General features: G+C 37.0%; 1 protein-coding gene across 1 annotated transcript in view; it reads right to left on the bottom strand.

Moving 5' to 3' along the window:
- Positions 1-20692, bottom strand: part of LOC104027713 (protein eyes shut homolog) — a 961671-nt gene that overhangs the window by 206543 nt on the left and 734436 nt on the right. Inside the window, exon 36 of the mRNA XM_075707654.1 lies at positions 17764-17993. Coding sequence (XP_075563769.1) covers positions 17764-17993 — 230 coding nt within the window. The remainder of the gene's footprint in view (positions 1-17763; positions 17994-20692) is intronic.

Genomic DNA, 20692 nt, shown 5'->3' with positions numbered 1-20692 from the left:
AACTAATCAGAGCCTAAATATAACACCTAAAGGTAAGTAAAAATCCTTAAAAGGTATTTTGATATCCCCTTTTGATTTCCCATTTATGGTATGAAGAGAGTATGTCTGCTAAAGTTTTCTTTTATGGTGTTCTGCAGACCTGATGGATGAATCATGGCAAATATGATCTGATGTAGGGTGGTCAGCTTCCAGACAAACCCTGTTCTTGTAGATGGAGAATATGGCATATAATAAAATTGCCATATTTATCTATTTTCTATCATAATCAGAATCCTCTGACATATAGCTGTATATGAAAATGTTGGTGATAAGGTCTTTCTGGTATTCCAAGGACAGCAGTTGGATGGACATACAGAGGCCTGTCTGCATGATCTTGTGCAGAAAAATACTTACTAATTCAATTTCTATACAAAGTTGGCAGGGCATGAATCAGATCTGATCTAAAAGGCATGATGCTGCACTAATGCACACAGATGGTAGTAATTTTCCCAAATGTGTGAATTCCCATGCTAATGAAATCACATTATTTATGATTTTTTCACACACTGCTTCAAGACCAGTGATTTCTCAGATGAAGTCAGAGCATGACCATCTGTCACTGATCATGCAGACATGCATAGAGTAGCGCAATCACACAGCATCTGGTCAAAATATAATTCAAAAGACCAATAATGGGAGCATAATCTGGAATATGATATGATAAAAGTTATCATATCATGAAACAGCCATATGTTCTAGCAAGGCAAGTAATACTTATGCTGTGGGGTCTGGATTTTCTTCCAGTTGCAAGATTCTGAAATCTATACCAATCCAGATAAACGATGAACTTAGATTTTTCTCAAGAGGAGTCACATATCAGAGCTACTATAGGTTTCTTAACATGCTGAATTTATGCTGACTATCCAATTAATAAGAGGATATTTTCTCTCATATCAGCCAATCACCAAGGAAAGGTGAACCGAGATAAAGTTTTTTAATTATATGTGCAACTGATTCCATTAAAACAGAGGGAAATAGCCTTTATGTCATTGCTAGACTGACAGGCATATTTTTTATTAATAACATATAGGATTTGTTGCCAAGAATGAATTACAGATACTTGATGTACATTGGTAGTAAAGATATACAGAATATATATTTTAAAATTGGTCAGTGCAAATGAATCCTCAAGATTCTTTTTGCACATTAACATATTGAGTTTTTAAATCCAAGAAAAGTTAAGCTTTCCCTTGAGGAAAGAAATTTTCTTCTGGGATAAGAAAGAATAAGAAGAAAAAAATCACTGGTAATGTACACATGCCTGTTTCAGAGAAACAAAACTAAAGGTTTGTGTTCCATGAAAACGTATGATGGATAGGATCCTTGACAGTACATGGAGTATCTGTGGTTGGTCTTAAACTACTGGGCAGTGGATTTAAAACTGCTGATCAGAAATACCTGCATCCACAATCTAAGGTTTCTATTCCTAAGCATTCTCATGAGAATGAATTTGTCTTTGCTGACTGTCCTATACTGAGTTAAGGACAGTTGTTTCTGCCTGTGAAAAAACAGCTGCTCTGGGTAATCTGCTGATCCTTGGCAAAAAAAAAAAAAAAAAAAAATATTTAGGAACTTACTTTTGTGGGACATGATTGCTATCAGATGTATTTCAGTATTTAATTTGTGAAACGTGACAGATTACGGTAGCTGCTAATTCACTGAGCCTCATGCCCTTTAAGATACTGTATTACCTTTCAAAGGTAGCAGATCTGAATTATCAGACATCCCATGATTAGAAAAGGATGTAAATAAGGACCTTCCTGAGGCAGCCCTGGAAATCTTAAAAGAATGGAAGAGTGAATTATCACTTGGCAAGCAGCATCACATCATTATGATCCCACAAAAACTACAGAAGAATGTGCAGCAAGACTTGCAGTGAGGGAACAGAAGTCCAGGGTCATACAGTGAGTCTGAGGCTAATTCAAGAGTATAGTAGAGCTTGATTTTTAGTCTCCTATGCTATTCAATAGTAACAGTTTCTTTACCAAACACTGAAATTGTCAGACTACAATAGAAAAAAATACATCAGTAACTGGAAAATCAGTTTCTTGCAGAGCATGCATGGAGCTGGTTCTGGTGTCCTGAAGCACTCTCCCTAAGCTACTCCCAGGAATAGCTTTTGCTCTACTAAATTATTGTATGTTTACTTGGAGGTAGATGTGGGGATGCTTTTTTCACTTTCTTATCTGATTGTTCTTTCTTTCCTCAAATACACTCTGTGTTGACTGAGAAACAGTCACATTCTTTGATTTGTGACAGTCTATTTTATTTTTCTTTCAGTATATTTGGCTTTGTTATTTCTTCCCTTACACTGAACATTGTCTGTGCAAGTACCTCTTCTGCTGTTACCATGAAAAAATGGAATAGTTGACTCCAGGAAACTAATTCTGCAAAGCTACGTGACATCATCTTTCTCCAAAACATATCTCTTTCAAGTCAAGCTCTCTGGAAACTAACCTCTCTCTATGCTCCACTTTGGTGAGGGTTTTTTCTTTGCTACCTTTAATTCAGCTTTATAATCCACTATGTATAGCCAAAGAAAACCATTTCTGTGGTCTCACTAGAGTGATTCAGGCCATCTCAGAATATATGTATTATTCTTCCTCCCTAAATCCTTTTCCCCTTTCCTTTATGCTTACAGTAGATCTGATGTGACATGTGCAGAGCACCAAGGTAAGCTGGGTGGTGGATTCTGTTCTCTGCTGTATCACATACGTGATGGTCCAATGGTCACAAAAGCAATGAAAATAAGCAGCAAGTTACTGCACATTTCGAGAGAAGAGCTTATGGAAGCAGCAGAAAGCTGCAAAATACAGACCATATATTTTGTGGTCAAAGCACAGTAATTACCAAGGTCAAATTGTAGCACAAGTGTTTGGATATATTTTCTGAAATAATCTCTTGCTGACAGCAGTGAAGTTATTCAGCTTTTTATTCAAATTCTGCAATCATTTCCTAACATTGTCTCTTCAGGTGACAAATACGTTAACAAAATTTCAACCCCAAATTTCCATGAAATTTTCCATTTCTCCTTCACCAAGTTCTGTTTATTTTGAATGTCATGACAGCTGCTAGTTCAATTGACCCTCATGCTCTTTATGGTATTATATTAGCTTTCAAAAGCAGCTGATCTGAATGATCAGATATCCCAGGATTAGAAAAGGAAGTAAATAAAGACCTCATAACACTATGTAGTGAAGTATGGAATGGAAAAGTTACTGGTTTTATTCTACACATGCAGGTGTCCAAAAACATTAAGGGCAAAAGAAACAGTATTTACAAACATTATGAAGATATTTGAAGGTTAACATTTTCTCAGTTGTTGCTTTCATCGTTATTCTTCTGAGTGGTTATTAAGTTATGCTGCCATACCTTCAGTCTGCTACGAAGTTTTCCATTTTCTGCCAGAATAAAAAAATTGAATTATAGCACAGAAAATATAAATGGAAGCAACAAAACTAAAGATCATTTTTTTTGTGTTCCCAAAAGGAAGAAACTTCATAGCTCAGTCTTTATTCAGTGATGACAATAGGGAAACATTCATGCTTTTAAGAGAAAAAGCCTGAGTTGGACTTGGTTGGACTAAATATGACTGGCTTTAAAATTGCACCTAGGTTTCTACCAAGAGATAATTTGAATTCTGATTTTTTTTAGTAAGTATTATCTCATTTTCAAAGTTATTGTAATCATAATTTATAAATAACCACAAAGTACACAAAGTATGTGCAGATAGCACATAAAAGTAATGGGAAAACTGAAGGATTATTTTATGCAGAACTATTTTTTCCACTAAGCATTTAGTAAAAACATCAGTAATAAATAACCTCACTTTAACTTCTTCTCTCACCCACATTCTCTATTAAATGGGATGTGGTACACAGCAGTTCTACTGACCTGACCTTCCCACCACAGGGGCCACCATAACCACCTTTAGCCACAACCACCATGAATGCCTTTACCACAGAATGTGTCTCCTGCTGACTCGTGTGAAATGAGCAGATTAGTTCCAACATACACTGTTTGAGGTGAGCAAACTGAGCAACTGCTGCATGGCTCAGACTGCCTCACAGAGCAATGTTGTAGCTGATACACAACATACTCACGTATGCTTTGCTATATCTGTAAAGTTAACTTTAGATTAAACTGGTTTGGACTGGAAATCAGCAATGTTTTCCACATAACTGGACTACAAAAAGAGTAATGCAAGTTTGTAACACTGGGCAGGCACCAGGCAGAAGACATAGCCTTCCATCTGAGCAAAGATTGAAAACCCTCAGACCAGGTCTGTCTTCTTTTTGGCAGACTGTCATGCATGTAAGAGTGACAAAGAAATTTTCAAATACAAGGAGATGTTAAAAATGTCCCTATCTTTATACTGTGGCTTATAAAAAAGAGGCGCAGAGTCAGTTTTTTTCTGCTCTGTTCACACTGCACTGGGGGGGCGGGGTTGGCAAGTCACAAAGGACTGTAACAGCTACAACAGAAAAAAGGAGAATAAACAAATGAAAAAGGACAACAGAAAAAGAGACAACACTATTATGAAGCTAAAATACAGTGTTTCTATGTTTTTCTGTGTATTATACATATATACACAACAGCAAATAAACAGTTTATTGTTATTTGGGGGAACAAAGATGGAAAAGAAAAAAGGGCATAATATCAATATTGCATGGTCTGTAACATAACTTTAAGAAAGAAAAGAAGAAACAGTGTTGATCAGGTTCAGTAAGAAGCATTTCTGTTATTAGCAAAGAAACGACTTTTAAGGACATTTCACTGTATTTCCATAGATGCCTTCAGCATTTTTCTCCCTCACTTTTTTTTTTTTTTTTTTTTTTGGTAGGCTGACATTGTCTGATTATGTCTTCTCTTAAAGACTTATGAATCAAATGTTAAGGGGGAAGACACTTTTTTTTTTTTTCTTTTTAGGAGAGCATCTTTTAAAGCAGAGAATGAAAATAGCCATGTTATGAGCAAAGTCATGGCACAGATAAATGAAGATATTGCCAGAACTTATAAAAATCCTAATGTCATGCATAATAACTAAGCCTTATTGATTATTATGAGTAAGCTTCACCACTACTCAGAGAGTTAGAGTCCTATATATTTCTGGCAGGTTGTTTATGTGAAAAATAAGATACAGCAATATAATAGTATAGTAATAATCTACTGCTTCTGAAACTGTAACAACTCAGCAGGATTTCAGTGTACCACTACCGGAGCCAGAAGAAAGAATGAAGAGTGTCTCTGTTCTGGAAATGCAGAAAACTTATGATGTATTTTCAGAGCTAACAGAAAATGCAGAGAAATGCAGGGGTTGGTAAGGTCACTGCTGAAACCTCATTTTAACAACAACAAAGTAGTAGAATACCTCTGCACTGAGATAGGCTGATAACACCAGAAGCTGAAAGAGTTTGTGGCAAATGTCAAGTATAAAACATTAGTTTCCTTCCTCAGATAATTCTGAGTTTTTAATAAAAATAATAATGCTAATAGCATTCTCTGTGTCCAAGATTTTTTTCTTTATTCTTGTAGGATACCTTCAGCTGGATTAAGTACAATGCCTATGAATACTTTTCGGTATAACTCCTAATTTCATTTTTATTTTGCTTTTCTAGATTAGTATTTCAAGAAAATTCTCAGTGTTGAGCTGCCCTATCACACAGCCTCAGAAATCTGTCCTGCCTGCTGTTAAGTGACACAGTAGTAGTTTCCTTATCCTATTCCCCCCTCCTTTCTTTAAATGTCGTCAACTTTTTAGCATATCTTACAGGGACCAAAGGCTTAATCACCTTGTTAATGTAACTAAATCCCTGTGAAACTAACTCTTTGTTGTTTTACAAACAAAATAAAAAAAAAGCAAGGGTGACATTTGCATCAAACACATTTTGAGCCAATGTTTTGGATCACAGTGTTCAGTTTTGGCAAAATTTATTGTTACTGTTTGTTTTGAATCTTTTGCCTCCCCAGCATCTCTGGATAAATTTCAGACCCTCAAGCATCAGCATCTGGATTATTCATGGAAATATTCAGGCTTTAAATCTGGGCTGACATTCTTCCCTTTATTCTCAACTGCACCCAGTCTGGTCTCCAGAAATGTCAAGAAATGGCAGACTGATTCTGATCATCTAGAACCAAATTTCATCTTATCATTTCCTGTCTTGAGTCTGTCTGGATTCATCTTTAAAGGAAGAGATTTATACAGTCTGCTGGATTTCAAAGAGCAATGAATGAAAGGTGCTTTCTTACTCAATTTTTTTAATGCATAGAAATCCTTGATTTTCTGCACCTTTTCTATGCATTAATATTTTTATGAGTGATTTAAAATGTTTTTATATAAAGAGCAGAATTAACATAATAGGAGTTCCTATAAAACGCTTATATAAGAATCTCCAGGAACAGAGAGGGTTACATACTGATTCTACTATGCTCTTAACAAGATATTTAATGAAATACACACATATTCAGTAGGAATACTCCCATCTTATGGGGTTTTTTTTGCTATTAAAATAACAACTTCATAATTTAAATCTCAGACAAACCTGCAGTGACAAACCTTTTTCGTTTTGCAGCTGTGCTGCAAAGAAAACCCCAGTAGCATAATCCCTGTTATATGAGAAAATGTATGTGAAGAGACAGGTGTCCAACAGGGACTTGGCTTCTGCTGTTAAACTCTAAAAGAAACTTTAAATGCTGTACTCTGCCACATCGTACATATTTTACTCCTATAAATTCTTGGTTGATTTATGCTTTTCATTTTGCTGAAGTTCACCAGTTGCTGAAACAGATTGTTCATATGAATAAAAAGAAACAGTCCCTACAGCTATGATTATTTCTGTAAGATGGTATTAAGAACAATGCCATGTGTTGGAAAACACTTTTGGAAGTCAGATGAATCTATAGTTTTCCATTATGACTGGTGGAGGTTAATAGGATGCTTGCTTTTATTTTCTTGGTTTTATTTCCCATATTTGCATATTTTCCATTGTATTCAATATGCAAGAGGTTTTTATTATTTATTTATAATACACTGGTTTTATTTTGTTTTTTATAGGGCTAAAGAATTCATTAAGGAAAATTCTTGATGCAGGGCAATACAATTCACATAAGAAAATTGTTTTTATTTATGCAATTTTCTATCTTAAATATGAATCTAACAGAAAATAGCAATCTGACAGTAATTTGAATTTCTGCTTGGGCAATGCCTCAACTCTTTGCTCTGTTTGATGATGTATTCAGTATTTTCATTAATTCCACTGAAACACAGGGGGAATCTACATGCTTCCAAGCTTTCGAACCTCCCATAGATTCTGCACAGAACTGATCGACACGCATGTAGAATGTAAGTATGTAAGTATATTGTGCTACTAGGAAATTCACCTTTCAAATCTTGAATTTCCTGGGTAGCTAAAATAGCTAAATAACTAAAATGGTTTTGCTATATAATTACTTGGATATTTTATCACTACGAACTGTTATTACAAAAATGTAAAGAAAGTACAGTGGTGGGAAAAAACCCTAGCTTTTTATATTATATAAGAGAAGCTGACTTCTTTTCCTCAAAAGGATGTTTGCTGTCTTGAGGAGCCTCAAAACAGTGGCCTCCTAACATTTATTTCATAAATCTTCCTCCCCTTTAAACAACAATAGTTTGAGATTTTAGGTAAACACAAGCACCAGTGTTCCATGAAGACGCATGAAAAGGAACGAGTCAGGCACTCTTAATTAGAAATAGTGTGGGGTTTCATGCTTAAGTCAGAGTTTTATGCTTAGGTCAGGAAACAGCAAAGACATTTCCTCTGTAACCACATCATGTAAGTAGCCAGTGTCCTCCCAAAATGACCATTTGCTTTGGGAGGTGACATGAAAGGATCCGCCAGTCGGCATGGCCCTGAGCAGGACGTTTTAGTGAGGTCCCTAGAGAATCCTGATGTTCGCTTCACACTCAGCTAGCTGAAGCTTCTGAGAGTGGTCTGGGAGCAGACCAGCAGCTGCACACCTTTGTATCCAGGAATGAAAAAAACCCTCTGTTTTTAATTGCAGCATCCTTGAAATCAACATGTAAGGTAACGCAATATACCATTATCCTTACTCAGTAACACATGATTTCATTGGTAAAAAGCTTAACTAGTTACTATTTATTCTGTGCTATAAAAGCAAACACAGTCTTCTATGTCTCTTTCTAAAAGGCCATGTAATAAAGCTCAAAGACATTTATTTAATACCTCACCTGCTTTATTACATGGTATTTCCTGTGGAAGAATGCAAATGAGTCAAGCTCAGAAAATAAGCTTTGCCATACTGCCTGGGGAGACACATAACATTTCCACAGATGATGATTATCAGCAAATTAGCACCAACAGAAGAAATGGCAGCAATTCAGGTGTTACTGAAAGAAGGTGTTTCCAGAAAATGCTGTAAATGGAGAAGTAAAGGAAGAAAAAAAACAAGTATGTGTTACCTGTGCAATGATGGTTATCTCTGAATAAAAAATGACTCGAAGTACCTGGGAGGTTAGCAGCTTTAGAAACAATTTTTATACTGACATTTTCAAGTGGAAAATGAAGGGAAGAAAGCTTGTTGCCTACAAATTCTAAACTCTCCATTATTTAATTTCCTGTTACCTGTTCTTGTCCAAAATAGTGTTTGTTATCAAATTGTTTGCATTCTCCTAAAAATTAGTATGACAAGAAAAGTTTCATCCACATTAAAGAAATAGTGATTCAGATGACTAATGCTAGAAATGCCAAAATTTCACAGGTCTGATCTACATGAGGAGACAAAGAGGTTTCTAGTGCTTTTATCAATTGTTTTTCCCAGAAATAAAAGCATAACTTCTTGAAAAGTGCTTATCCATGCAAGCCTTTATAACAAACTGCTACAGCTATCTCATTTTTAATAACATCCAAATGAAAAATAATAATCTCTACACAATACTTAAAAACAATACTTAATTATTTTAAATGGCTCATGACTAGGTGTGAATGGATGTGAATACAAAATGGAGAAAGTATTAGCAAACTGACAACTATTTAAGATGTTTCTATCACTATTAACTGTTTTCACCATAATCTTTCAAAACAATTAATGCCCAACACGCTCTATAATGTTCTTTCCCAGAACAGACTTGTGAAATATATGTCAACTCTCTGTTCAGTAAGAGAACCCTATAGTTCTATAGCATATCCTAGAGCAGTAGACGCTATAGCTGTTCTGAAGCTCATGGTTTGGGAGTAGGTGGCAGTTGTAATAATAAATAGCTTTACAGAGACTGGAATGCCAGCTGTTAGAGTGGGTTGGTGCTTTGAAGAGCTCTTTTGCTATTTCAGCAAGCTTGCTCTTTCTCGTTATCTTCTCTCTAGGTATAACTAAGGTGCATCTTAAGCTCTCATTTAATCATGTCTTAATAATCATAGACAACTGCCACATTCCTTTACAATTTCAGGAAGTCCTCTAGAAGGGTTTGAGATGTAGATTGGTTTTGGCTGATAAACTACATAAATGACCAAGCTAGGAACAGAATGGATGGATCCTAATTCAGGATCTGATGTAGCAGAATACCTGCATCCTTAACATTAAGCACAAGAATCACACAGATTTCCTACACTCTTACAGTGAAGTACATGCAAAGCCTACACACTCCACTGGATCTGGGACATAATTTCTAAATTAGATGAAAATGTAATATTAAGTTGTATTAAAGCTCAGTTACACTGACACTTGCTTTTAAGGTGGTAAAATTCTACAAAACTCTTCAGGAGGGTGGAAGAACGATTACTTGAAAATTGCATCACCACTTCAGTGAATCCAGCTGCTCTTCCCTCAAAATCCTGTTTTCCTTTGATTTCAAAAACACTTTGGCAAACTAACCAACATTAAAATAAAAACCTGATATGTAGTAACTGATAAATCTATGGCATCAGATTGGAGATATTTTAGACATCTTCAAAAACTTTTCCATAATTTTGTGAGCTAAGAAGGAAAAAATGTAGGGACCATATGCTAAGTCCAAGTGACTGCAGCTAATGTGATTACTTACAGATGCAGGATATTAAGAAGTGTTAAAAAGTTACACTTCACAAGTTTTGCCTAGTCTCATACCAAAGTGCAAGATTATACCCATTAGTAAAAGTGCAGAGAAGAACATTTAAGTTAATTTAGATAATTCCTTTTTGCATTGCTCACCAAAATAGTACTTCTGTTGAATTTTATTTTATCAAATAAACTGTATGGGAATGGCTAGCTATTTTCTACACGCAACTTTAAAATTGCTTTAATGGCAACTAGTGTATCAAAGACAATATACAAACTTATTTAACTTCTGGCTAAATTCCTGTTTGTTCTTAACAAGCCTACTGTATTCTTAATTTTTAAAGTCATCCTCTAAAAAAACATTCTAAATCTGAAGGGAAAACTTAGTACTTTTTTCAAATCTAGCCCAAAAGCTAGAGAGTTCATGTGAAAGTTTTACATGCCAAAGAAATGCATTTTGTGGGAAATCAATAGGTATCTCATGAGTTTAGACATTGGTTGTGGTTTATGACATCAAATTAATTACTGAACTTTATACATATCTCTAAACACATTATTTTTTTCTGCTCACAGAGTCCTGCAACTTTATGAATCACTTTGAGGGAGGACAAAATGGGTGAAAAACCACCTGAATTCTGGAAAAACAGAGGACATGGGGTAACAGTATCCTATTTCTCTTTCTGGGTACCTCAAACCTGAATGTGGAGATTAATGCACAGTTGCCCTTCCTCACCCATACCTCTTTATATGATTCCCACTTCCTCATCCTTCTTTTTGATGGAAATTGTCACAGACTTGTTTTAAAACATACATACACAGTATAAACATTATTAAGCAGATAAAGAGATCTATGACCTACTGGAGACATGAGATTGTATGCTTCTAAATGTGGCTGAAATCACAGAAATTGGACTAATTACATTTCTGTTGAAAACCAAATACATAAACACACAAAAAAATTGTCAGAGATGAATGATACTAGTCAATGACACAAGTTAGAAATGTCAAGTTAGGAACAATGTCCAGAAAAGCTGCTAGTAAAAGAAACCTCTAATGTTTGGGGTGATATTATCAAACCAGGAATTAAACAAGTGTATCCCAGGGAACAAATGTAGCAAAGTCCCCAGGTGTGACTGTTGCAAGATAAATGCCTGTAGCAGCCTCCCATTTTACTCCTGGCTTTGCAGCTGTGTCAAAGGAGATGACCTTTAAGCGATGTACAGAATATACACAGGAAACACATCAACTTAAACAGATTTCCTGTTTTAAACACATAACATTTAAATATTTTTTTATTGAACAATTTATAAAACTTTTACAGAATACTAAAAATTTTGGAGACTTTAAAAATGTTAATCTTATAATTAATAGTCAGGGACATAGTTTCTTTGCACATTGAAGACAGTGATATTCCTAAACTTATTGCTATGAACTTTACAGTAACAGACAACCATCTGCCTTCATGCTAAAGCAGAAGCGTTACGTTTTTTCCACACATGTGTAGGGATTTCACAATGAAGCAGATACAACAGCTTAGCTAATAAAGAATTGTTTCATTAATTGTTTCATGGAGGAAAGAACAATACATTTCATACTAAAGTCAAACAGCTTATTTACCCAGAAAGGAAAAAGAAAAAAGGTAGCTCAGAGTACACTATTTACCCTTCACTGTATTCCCTATTTACACAATCCTCCCTTTCTATTGTATGGCCTAACACTCACTGCTCAGTAATAAAGATTAAATCTACATTGGCAGCAAATTTTCTACGCTGCATTTAAAGTTACAGTTTTAAAACAAACCTTGTAGCAACTTCTCATTTCCAGATGACTTTGGTAACTTGTAGTTTAAAAAAAAAAAAAAAAGGAAAGTACTGAAAGCAGTATTAAAGGGAACTAAGGCCTCAGACAGTTGCACATATATGCTTTAGACTAAATCCTCACTTTGTATACTTTGGCATATATCCAGTGTTGATATCTTCAGTTTGACTTCAGCAAATACACTGGTTCATATCCATAATTTTCTATTTCCTTAGAAAAATGGAGACAGAATTCCACTTTTCAAAATTGTCATTTAAGGACATTTCAGATGTATCTGATTGTTTAGAGTAAATACACTACGTATTTAAGTAAACTGGCTTGGCCTTATGTATCCATAATGACACTTATGACTTGAACATATTTTTTGTAAGGGCAGAACAAGATGCTGGAGTTTATCAGTTAAGGAGTAATTGAATAGGAAAATGCAATACTGCATATAATAAAACACTATCAAGTTGAACCACATAACTGAGAAAATGACATTCACTTGCTTTCACTCTAGAAGATGGTCATATATGCTGTCAGAAATATACAGTTAGTAAGAAACTAAGTGATGTAGCTCAACTTAGATATGAAATAAGCAAATGTACACATTTAATGAAGCCAAGATGCCTACAGAGGGTTTATATATAAGACCCTGTGATAAGCCATGTTGAGTGTTACCATGTCAGTTGAGTGTATGATATATTTTCTTGCTGGAATTTAGTTAGGTACAAGGTAGATCACTAAGATGATTAGGAAGTACATTTACTGAAATTTATAGCTGTCTTTAAGAAGTCAAGAGACAATTTCCTTGACTGGAACAAAGTTTCTGGATTGCATACTTGATAATTTACTTTCTGCCTTGCAAGGTCTATAGTAAATAATTAAAAAATGATTACAGATGTCCTTATCTCATGTAATTATGAGTTATTTCCAAACTTCATGAAGAACTGGTCCCTGAATATCAAAGGTTTATAATGATAGATCAGTTGGGCAATTTCTTATCTCCTTACACTAAATCATCAATCTCGTTGAAACTTTAGGATTAAAGAAAATCACATTATGCTTCAGTTACTTTTCAGCTGCTAAACACAGGATACATCAAATCTGATTCTGATCTATATAAACATGCAATGTGACAGCACATGCCCTGGGTTGTGGCTGCCCTAGTGAGCTGCCAATGAGCCTGTCACATACCACAGCCCTGGCTGACCCAGGAGTACTAAGGATGAAGCGGGAAGTTGTTCCCTGTATTGACGCTGGGGTTGTAGAGGGTAAAAGCAGAGCTCTGTGAAAAGAGGAACTCTTTAGTTGGTCTTGTCCACACAAAGGAATAAAAGAAGATAAATGCTCTTCTTCTATTGCCAGAACTATTAGAAGACATCCTATAGAGAAAAACGGATTGCTGTTAAAATCTCATCATCAAGCATGTCTGCAAGCTTCAGCAAAGCAAATGGCATCTCTTCCAATTTTAGTTAAAAAAAAAAGGTATCTCATGGAAACTAGACACTCAACCATTAAAAGGATGATATGATTATGTAGTTGAGGTTTTTTTAAACCTTGTATTCTGATTTGATTGAATGAAATAGTTACCAGTATGTCTAACTGTAGCGGTTGGATCCTGGCTGGATGCCAAGTGCCCACCAAAACCTCTGTATCACTCCCTTTCTCAACTGGACAGGGGAGAGAAAATATAACAAAAAAGTTCATGGGTCAAGATAAGGACAGGGAGATCACCCACTGATTACCGTCATGGACAAAACAGACTCAACTTGGGGAAAATCAGTTTAATTTATTACTAATCAAAACTGAGTAGGATAATGAGAAATAAAACCAAATCTTAAAACATCTTCCCCCACTCCTCGCTTCTTCCCAGGCTCAACTTCACTCCCAATTTTTCTCTACCTCCTCCCCCCGAGCAGCACAGGGGGACAGGGAATGGGGGTTGTGGTCAGTTCATCACACGTTGTCTCTGCCGCTCCTTCCTCCTCAAGGGGTGGACTCCTCACACTCTTCCCCTGCTCCAGCGTGGGGTCCCTCCCACGGGAGACAGTCCTCCATGAACTTCTTCAAAGTGAGTCCTTCCCACAGGATACAGTTCTTCATTAACTTCTCCAGCGTGGGTCCCTTCCACGGGGTGCAGCCCTTCAGGATCAGACTGCTCCAGCGTGGGTCCCCCACGGGGTCACAAGTCCTGCCAGCAAACCTGCTCCAGCGCGGGCTCCTCTCTCTCCATGGATCCACAGGTCCTGCCAGGAGCCTGCCCCAGCATGGGCTTCCCACGGGGTCACAGCCTCCTTTGGGCGCATCCACCTGCTCCACCGTGGACCTCCCTGGGCTGCAGGGGCACAGCTGCCTCACCATGCTCTGCACCAGGGGCTGCAGGGGAATCTCTGCTGCGGTGCCTGGAGCACCTCCTCCCCCTCCTTCTTCACTGACCTTGGTGTCTGCGTAGTCATTCCTCTCACATATTCTCAGTTCTCACTCTAGCTGCAGTTTTGTGTCTCAGTGTTCGGGGCTTTTTTTTCCCCCTTCTTAAATATGTTATTCCAGAGATGCTACCACCATTACTGATGGGCTCAGCCTTGGCCAGTGGTGTGATCTTCCATGATCTTCCCAGGCACAGAGGTGAGGCTGACGGGTCAGTAGTTCCCAGGATCCTCCTTTCTACTCTTTTTAAAAATGGGTCCAATGTTTCCCTTTTCCCAGGCTGCCTCCAATCCTGACATCACTGATTAACTCATTTGCTTTGGTGACCAACAGGTTTGGTATCACATCCCCCCCTGGTAGGGCTGTCTATTACCTGGCTTAAGAAGTTATCCTCAATGCATTCCAGGAGTCTCCTGGATTGCCCACAGCTCGCCATGCTACTTTTTCCAGCAGATGTCGGGGTGGTTGAACTCCCCCAGCAGGGTGAGAGCCTGTGAGCATGATGCCTCCTGTAGCTGGAGTAAGAAGGCTTCATCAATAGGCTCCCCTTGATTGGGTGGCCTGTAGTAGACACCAACCACAAGGTTCCCTTTGTTACCTCGGTCTTTAATTCTTACCATAAGCTTTTAACCTGCTCGTGGCTATTCATGACAGCTCTTCACACCCTATCCATCTTCTTGATGTAGAGTGCACATCTTTGCCCCTCCTTCCTCATCTGTCCCTTCTGAGCAGCCTGTAGCCGTCAATAGCTGCATTCCAGTCATGTGATTCATCCCACCAAGTTTCAGTAATGACACCTAGGTTGTAGCTTTCTAGCAGCATGGTGGCTTCCAAATCCTCCTGTTTGTTGCCCATGCTGCATGCATTGGTGTAGAGGCACTTCAGCTGGGCTGTCGTCTGTGTCACCTTCTTGGAGAAACACCCCTTAACTCCTTTAAGGTATTTCACTGGTGTTTCCCTGTTGGTTCCTATTACCTCAGGAGCCCCTGGCTCATCTCCGTAAGACTTCAGGTGTGCTGTAGTGTAGCCAGCACATCTCAGAGCAACAGACTGAGGCCCCTTGCTAGCAACCTGTCCCTCTAACTTGGTGTGTCATCCCACAGCTTGTCACAGGCAGGCCTGATATTATCCCCCTTCCCCTTCAAGTCTATTTTAAAGCTCTGTCAATGGCTTGTGAGCAAAGACCCTCTTCACCCTTTGAGAAAGGTGAATCCCATGTAGGGCCATCCCATTATCAACAAACCCCAAACTGGTGGTTACACCAGCTGTGGAGCTATGTATTAATAGACTGGGCCCTTCTATTTCTTCCAATGTTACTGCCTGCAACTGGAAGAAGAGAGAAAAAAATTAACCTGTGCTCCAGACTCCCTTACCAACTGTCCCAAGGCCCTGAGGTCTCTTTTGATCACCCTTGGACTACACGTTGCAGCTTCATCACCACCCACATGGAAGAGCATTTAATTTGCTTTTAATTTGCTCTTCATGTAGTCATAATTCAGTCATATTTTCACACACGATTTTTGAAACAAAGTCACATAAAGAGAGGAAAGGTGACCCCTTCCTTTACACAAGTAAGATAAATATGTGAAATTCCCTTGGAAATGTAGTTGGAAGACAGTGAACTCATCCCATTGTATGAACTCAACAGGCCTGTACTGGTTAAGCTTCAAAGGAGAAAATGGTTTAGGATGATGTATTTTTGAATCAGCAACTCAAAAATAGCTGTTTCAGTCAGTGGTCCAGAAGGTACTTCTACCAAAGTCTGTGGCACAGGGAGGTAAGTACTCAGCCCAGATAATACAATTCAAACATAGATTGTACCAGTTTTCATTAAAAACACCAAACCATAGAAGGCTCCTAGAGACTGACAGATCATCTGGAAGGTAAGACTAGGTCAGAAGAAGGCAGTGCTCAGACGCTGGCAGAAGGCACCAGTGGAGTCCAGACAAGGTGTCACCCAACAGAATGGTTGTGCATATACACTGATATGGCCTACTACCACAGGATGTCTATCAAACTCCTTAAATCTAACATTACTCACTCCTGGCATAACTCTTGGGTAAAGCCAAAACCTGCTACCTTCCAAAATACTGCAGATGATGCTGATACAAAGGATGCCAACTGCATTCTTTGGGACACAGAAGGGAAGTCTGGCACATAAAATGTATGTAAATAAATAAACCACTTTATTGAAATATTGAAAATACTTAATTGAAACATACACTGAATGGTAACTAAATCTGTTATCTTTGAAGGAAACCCACTGTTTTGGTTCCATTATCTTATGGTGCAGTTTGCACAGCTTCCATGTATTGAAAGCAAGTGCAAATAGTATGCCCGGATACCAAATGTGTAGAAGATATTCACAGAATTCAATTTTAACACTGACAATTTGAAAATATATGATCTAATTTATAATAAACTTGGGAAAGGCTGAAAGGTCTGATAGCTAAGCAACATGTGACAGGTTTGGTTTTTTTTTTAGCTCACAGTCATTGATTGCTTTCGCATATAGTGAGTGTAATGACCTACTTTCAGACAGTAATGGTCTGAGTAGTATTAGCTTAGATATACCATCAGTCTGGCAAAGGCATTTTTAACTCTAGTTGCCTGTATTTCATGCCATAGGAAGTTCATTAGGGGGATGTTACAGTTATATAACCACAACCTAAACGATTTTTTTCTTCTTTTCCTGTACACCAGTAATGCCCTTTAAGACTAGGAGAATTAACCACTGTCGTTTATAACCCACTGTACCTTAAAAGCTAAAACTGTTTTTGAAGCCAGCTATAAAACCTGTCACAAAAAAGAACTTCCTGAAAAGCAGTAATGTGAAATAATTACAATTACAAACCAGAAACCCTAGCAGTTATTGATCAGTTTGTCTTATAGCCTTGATTCTTTTTGCAAAGAACCCAAAATTGTTCAAAGAATTCTTTTTTATTCAAATTCTAATTAAATTATGTTCATTTGACTAATCTGTGCTTTATGAGCAACAGTAGTACAACAGAAATATAAATGAGCTACAGAGTAAAAAAAGCCTTCTTCAACAAAGGACGAGGCACAGTGGCAAAAAAAGAACAATATGTAGAAATGGAAAATATATAATCTTTTGAGGAAATCTTCTCCTTATTTTGATCAGTTAACTTTCTTCTGACCCAGAAATACTATGTTACAAAACATGTATTAACATGGTGCACAACAACATGCACAAATCATACAATTTTTTTCATTAACTCAAGCCTGCAACTCTTACTAGTGTGCCTGACTGATATCACCCATCTTACGCTACAAATAAGAATTATTCTAAATACCTCAATGAATTTATTCCTGAGTTAACAACAGTAACTGGGATGAAAAGCAGAAGAACATGATTATCATTACCTCTTCCCCTTTTCCAGCTCCAGAGAAGCATAAGACTTGCATTTCACAACTAATAGAGAAAGAATGAACGACAACTACCTTTTTCACAGAATCGACCGGTGAAGTGTAGTGGGCAGTCGCACTGAAACGAGGTGGCCCCATTAGGCAGAGAGAGAGGATGACAAGTCCCTCCATTATGGCACAGTCCTTCCTGGCATACAGACGGCAATTCGGGGGAAATCTGAGAGGGCACAACAGGCTCAGGCAACTCAGGCACATCAGAAGAAACCACAGGGAATGCTGTTGACAGATGTGTAGGTACAGGAATTCTGAAAGGATAGAGACAACATATCAAAACAAAAAAAATCATGAGACCTAGTTTTGCCACTATACTTCAGCTTCATTTAAAAACAGTATTTTTTTTTTTTGTTAAGAAACTCAGATTATATTTAAGAAAATGTGACTACATTAGTAATTCCCAAATTGAGTCACCATCTTGAAATCTAGCAAAAAGATAATGAAGGTATTTTTCCTTGTGAGGGAGCAAGAAATAACCTCCACACATGTAGCACAGTTTGTACGTGCTCTCATAATTCCTTTTTGGTGGATGTCAACAATGGAGTGATAAATAAATACAGGCTTGTATGATTAAACATTTTATTGCTTGAAGTTACTAAATCTCATAAGGCTGTTCTAGAAGACATGACTCCATCCAAGTAGATTAAGCATGCTTATGCAGAAGGAAAATGCTGTAATACAGCAATACAGTATCTTTTAATTCACAGAAATAACTATATGGGGGGAGGGAAGAGAAAGAGATGGATTTGTTTTCAGTTTTCTTCACAAATTTTCTTGTGTGGAATGACATTACCTCTCTCTTCTCAATTTTTGAGCTCTCACATTAGCTACTAGACTGATATGTTGATCAGTTGACTCATTTTTAATTATTTCCTATCTCAAAGTTGCCAGAAAATAGTTAACAATACCACCTGTTTGTCCTAATTATCAATTCTGTTTATTACTGCTTTTTGTTTTATCCAGAGAGCCAGACTTGTGACTCACTAAAACCATACAAATTTAAGGCTACCAATTTACCAAACAGAACAGCACAAATTACTATGGTGAGGGCCAAGCAAAAGGAATCAAAAGTCACAGGAAGATTCATGAGTATTTAATAAGCTTGTACAATTACAAAAATAGTTTTCACTAGATTTTACATGAGATAGATATTCTTCTTTCTTATGAAGTTCAAGAGGTTCTACTTTTTTTCCAGAAAGTAACTTCTAGTTCTGAAATTTGGCAACAGTAATTAATAAAATACTTTACTATTTTTACTTATTGGTAATTTTAAACTTTCTTAGTATTTCTCTTATGTCTTAATGTTGTGCAAAAAAAATCATATTAGAGAAAGGGAGATTAGGTTGAACTGAAATTTCACTAACATTTTGGCCAAAACAGAACATAGAATTTAAATAATTCATACAATGAATGGTTTATAAGCATCACAGACAGTGAAAGTCAGCAGTTTTGGCAATGTGTTAAATATCAACCACCAAATTCTTACATATTTTGGTGAAAATGGTGGTATAATCCTGTTTTACAAAAAATAAAATTAACAAAATCATATATTGGCCCCTGCTGCACCCTCCCCTTTCTCCTTGTCACTTGCTCTTGGTATCAGCTAAAACTTCTGCTTCACCATATTGTAGAGGTTGGAGTATGTCTTAAAAAGAAGCATTTGAAAGGTATGATGCATCATGAGAATAGTGTGACTACAGAAGCAAGATAGATGAAGACATAGTGGTGTGATAGTACACCTCCAGTGTGACTTTGTATTCTCCACTCAAGGCATCTGTCGTCTTAAATCTAGCTTCCAAATTTTTACATATCCCATTTGGTCATGACAACCTGAAAACTGATTTTAAGAATTTACTTCTTGAAATTCATATTTTAAAAAGTACTAACAAACTTCATAATATTGTGAAAGAAAACAGTATAACACATCCCAAGTAAGTATGTTGTCTGTAAATCTCACTAGTGAAAAATCAGTTCTCTGAACTATTAACATAGCACCTGTACAGAGAAGATGATACACGCTGAGAGGCAGGTGGAAAGGAAAAAAAATCTGGACAAGGAAGGACAGAAATAATTCAGGACAAAGTAAATATCTAAGCGGACCCAGAGAAAAGCACAGTAATTGAGAAAGGAGCGGAGCCTGGGAAAGAACAAAAGGGACACAGGGCTTATTTGACAGCAAAGAGGAGACGTGCAGAGCAGTAATGGTAAGGTAAGCATTAGAAGGGGATACTGAAGCAGAGATGCAGACTGCATCCAAAACATAAGACAGCCAAAATACACACACTATGGTGGTTAGAAATGAGGATACAGGGCTTTCAAGGCAGTTAAAAGCCATCCACTTTATATGAGAAAAAAGCATCCCAAAAGACGACAGACAACAAGAAGGCTGAAAACAAATCCCTGAAAGATTTTGGAGGCTGAGGACTTGCTGATAAGAGGCTTAGAATTTTAAGAAAATAAGTAACTTCTCGTTTATTTCCATTTACATGAATAGAATAATAACATTTCCATTTATATGAATAGAATTACAACAAAGAAATTGCAGGGTTTATAACCATCCTCTTCTCCTAAGGGAAATAATAAACATGATCTTTGTATGGGCTATTCCGTCCAGAGCAGCATTAAGAGTGCACTAACGTGTGTGCTCTCTTATACCAGGCTAGCAGAGCAAATTGAATATGCTTAGTCACCTGCTGCTGAGATTAAAACCACTGATTAAAAAAAAAAAAAAAATCTTAATTTTCTCCCCAAACATAAAATAAATGTTTGAGAAACTCTGAACTAATAGTAGGCTTACATAAATAATCAGATGTTCACAGGAGAAATTTATTGGGAGCTATTACTGAGATTTGGGGTTGATTTTTCTGTTCCTTCTGAAAAAAAACCCAACAACAAAAACTAAATAAAACTTGGGGAAGAATCAGGGCATAAACTAAGCTCTCACTGCTAG

Source organism: Pelecanus crispus, chromosome 3 (genome assembly GCF_030463565.1).
Source record: "Pelecanus crispus isolate bPelCri1 chromosome 3, bPelCri1.pri, whole genome shotgun sequence".
Classification (NCBI taxonomy): Eukaryota; Metazoa; Chordata; class Aves; order Pelecaniformes; family Pelecanidae; genus Pelecanus; species Pelecanus crispus.
The sequence above is the reverse complement of the archived record's forward strand: the minus strand, read 5'-3'. Positions and strand labels throughout refer to the sequence as shown.